Source organism: Diospyros lotus, chromosome 8 (assembly GCF_014633365.1).
Source record: "Diospyros lotus cultivar Yz01 chromosome 8, ASM1463336v1, whole genome shotgun sequence".
NCBI classification, from domain to species: Eukaryota; Viridiplantae; Streptophyta; class Magnoliopsida; order Ericales; family Ebenaceae; genus Diospyros; species Diospyros lotus.
In genome coordinates this window covers 38571196-38576609 of record NC_068345.1, presented here as the reverse complement: position 1 = coordinate 38576609, position 5414 = coordinate 38571196, and the positions used below count along the sequence as shown (strand labels likewise).

At 36.9% G+C, this 5414-nt stretch overlaps 1 protein-coding gene across 1 annotated transcript; it reads left to right on the top strand.

The window, feature by feature from the left end:
• The first annotated feature begins 3498 nt into the window (after nt 1-3498).
• Nucleotides 3499-5084, top strand: LOC127808272 (senescence-specific cysteine protease SAG12-like). Its single transcript, XM_052346737.1, has 2 exons — nt 3499-3979; nt 4315-5084. Exons 1-2 carry the CDS (start codon nt 3547-3549, stop codon nt 4905-4907), a joined length of 1026 nt encoding a protein of 341 aa, XP_052202697.1. The 5' UTR covers nt 3499-3546; the 3' UTR covers nt 4908-5084.
• The last annotated feature ends 330 nt before the right edge of the window (nt 5085-5414 follow it).

Here is a 5414-nt window from a genome sequence, read left to right as displayed (position 1 = left end):
GACATGGTCGGCTTTTCCTGACATTCAACTTTTGTCTTTTCCTGATACTTGTTACATACTTTTCCTGATTCCCATCATATTCTCATGTGTTCATCATGTCATACATCACATAATCATATACTTCCGCGATCTTGGTCTTCCCTCGGGCCAACCCCGAGCTAAAATCTAAGCCGAGCCGAAGCTCACATGAGTCGGTACTCCCGACACCTGGCACGGTACTCCCGTCCAGAATAACAGTAACATTAGAACCATGCGATGCAACACATAAGAAATGCAATGGCCGTTGTAGCATAAACGTGATGTCAAGGCCCCCATAAACCAAGCATCAGGCCCTGCTACGCCTCACATAGGAATACACACATGCGACATGCTCTAAATGCATATGCTCATCTAGGGTACCCAAATTGGCTCTTAGACCAACCGGGTCATGTAAATGTTCACACATCCCGTCACACACAAAGCATGTCCCCACGTGAATGCAACCCAGCCCTTTGTAGCACACACATCATGAAATGCACAAACCAAGGCGGGAATCTGGAGTACCAGCTCTTCTGGCAGTCTAGCGCTTATCGTAACAACCGATGACTGGCGCCCATACATCCAGCCATCAACTGCCACGACCCACGGTCAACAGTCAGTGGCTTTGTATCCATACCCTTAGACACACTTACTGACCTTATTAACTTTAGATTCTCTAAACTTAACATTGCACAACATTTCTCCATAACTTTTCATGTACATAATCACATAGCATCATGACATCATTCTCATTCTTCCTCATTCATAGAAAACCATCTCAACATACATAATAGACTCTTTAACACATTTTCCTAATTCAGACCATAACCAATTTCTCTAAGAACCTAACCCCAACGGGTTCGGCATCATTCTCAAGGGAAGCGGAGCGATGCGAAGCTCCGTGACGGTTGAAATAAAAGACGCCATGACATCATTACTTAGCTTATCCCATTAACAATAAACTTATTAATAAAATAAAAGTCGTAAAATGGTTACTACGCGGATTATTATTATTTATGCGTAGAACCGAGTCAAGGTGAGGGAGGGTTTAGAGTACAAGAAACCTCAAAGACTTTCAAGGGAAATAAATATCGCGAAGAGAGGGTTAGGAGCTTGCCTGAAAACGGCTGATTTCAGCCTCTCTTATGCTCCCGATGCGAAGTAAAACGTTTCCTATCAAATAATACAACCGTGACTTAAATCGGTTAATTCTAACGCGTAAACTGTATAATCTAACCGTATAAAATTATGATTTAAACATATAACACTTATATAAATTTTACCCACTCACCTGAAAATTTTAAACACCAAATAACCACCAAAATCCCTTGATTTTTCCTCCAATTTTTCCTCGTTTTCTTTACTGCCGCCGAGCTCCATCTTTTTCATCCTATTTTTTACTTCTGCAAATGGCTCCAGAGCTCCTCGTTTAAGGCCTTTAAAGGCCCCCATGCTTGCTGCCCAAGTCTCCACCAATTTTATCACATTTGAGTGGCTTTTAAGCCATACAAAGATAAGGCTAAGAAACGGCCACGCACAGCACACACAAACAAGTATATATATATATATATATATTAACTAATTAGTTTAATTTAATTTGATTTGGTTAACTCTTTTATTATTATTATTATTTTATAAAGACTTTCAATTAATTTAATTAATTACCTTAATTTTCTATTTCTTCAAAATAACATAATTAAACATTTTCTCTTAATTCCTCAAACATACCACAAATAAATATTTTCTCCACAATTTTCAAATACTCCAAAATATCCTCAAACACCCAAATTAATTATTTTTACTTGTCTCCAAATTTTGGGATGCTACATGAATTATATACTCAAATACAAAAACTTATTTAGTCAAGTATACTTGATATTTACTCGACTAAGCCTACTTCTGTAATCGATTATCTTTAAAAATAATAGAACATTAATCAATTACACAAACTTTTTACTCGATGACTAAAAAGTTGGAAAATCTACTTTGACCCTTTCGGATTATTGAAATACTCGATTATTAAAGGCTTACTACTCGAATAAAAATTGACTTTCTCAAAAACCTAATTTACATATTAATCCTAATTGTTTTAGTCATCATTCTTTAATCAAATTTATTACTTTTCTCATTAAATCAAAATAATTGTTATTTCTTCAAGAGTGGCAAGCCTTTTTATTTGCTTTGTTCTTACCACCTTTCTAGGAAAAAAAATTAAATAAAAAATTTACCAAGGAACCAAAGGTATTTGAAAGAGTTTGCGGGGGACTAGGCGATGCACGATAGGGTCTTCTAGGGTACACCAAGAGAGGTGTTCGGGGTACACAAGAGAGTTCTTTGCCAAAGAGGGAGGCTAGTAAGAGGGTTGAGAAATTTTTCTAAAAAAGCTTAATTAAGGATTGTGAAAAAAGTTTTTTGAGATTTTCAAACTCTATAAAAGAGTGAAAATATCTAAAATGACTAAGGTTCCTTATATAAGAGGGGCCTCGGGCAAAGTGTTCATGGAACACCTCCAAGAAAAGTGAGACACCTTTGTAAGGGAGGTCTAATGCATGTCTTTGGGAAAGTCCATAGGAGAGAGACCCTTTAATGGTAGAAATATGCAAAACATACCTCCATGATTGCCTAGAATTAAAACCCTTAACAGAATACTAGCTATTCTGATTTAGACATGAAGCTTCGTGTTAAAAAATAATTGATTGAGGCAAACCCACTCTAACTACTGTTTTCAATACATATTAAGTTTAATTTGAAGGTTGGTAAATTTAATATTGAGAATTGCTAAATTTAGAAGCAGTTAATCCCCCTTGTTCATAAATCACAAAACGTACGTCGTAATATTTGAAGTAGTATAATTAAAATAGAATAATATTTTGTTAAATAATTTTGTATAAATATTATTAGTATCTGGAAAATAATTTTCGTTTTCTTCGAGAACCCGACTTGACTGCGTGCCGTGTGGTGTGGGGTGGGGTGTTCCAATTTAGCGAGGCCTCTCCCTTGGAGCAGCGTTCACAGCTAGCTAGCTCTATATATGACTTCTCCTTAATTCTGTTTTCTTTTCCTTAATTATATATGAAGTCTTGTTAGTTAGTTAATTTTGTGAGTATCCGTTGATTCCATGCCGGAAGTTACGCTTCGTGACTTTTCGTTCATTTTCATTTCTTAAAAATAAAAAGAAAACAAAAGGAGAAGTCATTTATAGCATTGTCGTCGTCACTGGGTCAAGGGAGGGAGCATTACTACATTAATTAGAACACCCAATCAACAAAGTAAGTCAAGTCTGTGTCTCTTCTAACGAAAATTATTTTTAAACAAGTTTAAAATTATTATTATTTAACACAAAATATTATTCTATTTTATTCTTCAAATTAATACGATGTCGTGATTCATCAAAGAAAATAGTACGTAAGCCAAAGCCCAAGAAGCTTTGCCTATATAAACCCTAGCCATGCAAGATCCCAGTACTCTGTCCATCCACAATCCTTAATTTTCTCGACCACAACACTACACTACTACATTCACCACACCATGGCCAGGGCTACCACCCATTTACACTTGGTCATCTTCTCCTTCACCTTTCTCTTTGCCTTTGAGCTCATAGTCTCGGCTCACGGCCTCGAGGAAGCAGCAATGCTGGAGCAACATGAGCAATGGATGGCTCGTCATGGACGCATTTACAAAGACTCAACTGAAAAGGCTGCTCGGTTTAAGATATTCAAGAAGAATGTCGAATATATAGATGCCTTTAATGTTGAAACTAATAAAAAATATAACTTAAGTGTTAATAAGTTTGCAGATATGACAGATGAGGAGTTTATTGCTTCTTATACTGGTTACAAGGCGGCAACAAAAGAGGTAATGCTAAGTTCTTTCAGTTATGCCAATGTAAATGATGTTCCATCTACCATAGATTGGCGGGAGAAGGGAGCAGTGACTGATGTTAAAAATCAAATGAAATGCGGTAAGCCTTTTATTTAATTTTTTGTTCTCTAACCTCGTAAGTTTATTATTATTATTATTATTTTTTGTTGACTTTAAGCTCCTAATTAAGAGTCTTGTTTAATTATATCAATTCTATATATAGAGTTTTAATATTTCATATTGCATGCTTAATAAATAATCACTTGTGATTTTCCCACATTCATAAACATCACTTCAAAATTTTATATTTAAATAAATTTTCCAATTATTAGTTTTTTGATATTTTTGGTAACTCCACGTAATTAATAATATAATCACACAATCAAAGCATTTGATGTCTTTCTATTTACTGTATCTTTCTGCCATGCATTACAGGGTGCTGCTGGGCATTTTCAGCGGTGGCAGCCCTGGAAGGCATCAACCAAATGAAAACCGGCCAACTAGTATCGCTTTCTGAGCAAGAGCTCGTCGACTGTGACTACCAGAACCATGGCTGCGAGGGCGGCTCCATGGAGACCGCCTTCCAATTTATCATCACAAACAATGGCCTCGCCACAGAAGCCGACTACCCTTATCAGGGAGGAGCAGGCACCTGCGACGGAGAGAAAAGGGCAAGCCCCGTCGCCGCAATAACCAGTTACGAACAAGTGCCGATGAACGACGAGGCGGCACTGCTGCAGGCGGTGGCCAACCAGCCGGTTTCTGTCGCTGTCAGCGCTGGCCAGTGGTCGGACTTAAGGTTCTACAACGGAGGCGTTTTCACGGGCCCATGCACCACGAATCTTGACCATGCCGTCACGGCAATCGGATACGGAACTTCCGAGGACGGGACTAAGTTCTGGCTGATTAAGAATTCCTGGGGAACAGAGTGGGGCGAGAATGGATACCTGAGGATTCAGAGAGATGTTGACAAGAAGGAAGGCCTCTGTGGCATTGCCATGAAACCATCTTACCCAGTAATAATGTGAAAACTTCAAGATTGCAGCATTTTAATTAAATCAGTGTCCAGTGTCGATTGTTGGGATTTGGACGGAAAGCAAACGGTATAACATAATATATTAAATGTAATAAATAATCTTTTCCTCCTGTCCAATTGTAGTTGGCATTATCAAATACATAAACTAGCTATAGCTTGTGTGATGATAGGCGTGCGAAAATAATATAAAAGTAACATTTTTATGTGGACAGCTCGTTCATAATTTAAAATATTAAATAGAACTCAATTTTTTTTTGTTTGAATCTATTTATAATAAAGTTTTATGTATATAATTTGCCAATAATATATATATGCATTATATATTTGAGAATAAATCATTTGTTAATAGAATACTACTCCAAATCCAATGATGTTAGTTTCTAGAATAAACCGCCCTGTAATGGGAACAACACGGGCAAAAATAAAAAACAAAATAGGAGATTCATCAATTCCTAACTTGTTGAGCTTTAGAGAAGATAATCTATCCCAGAAACCCTCA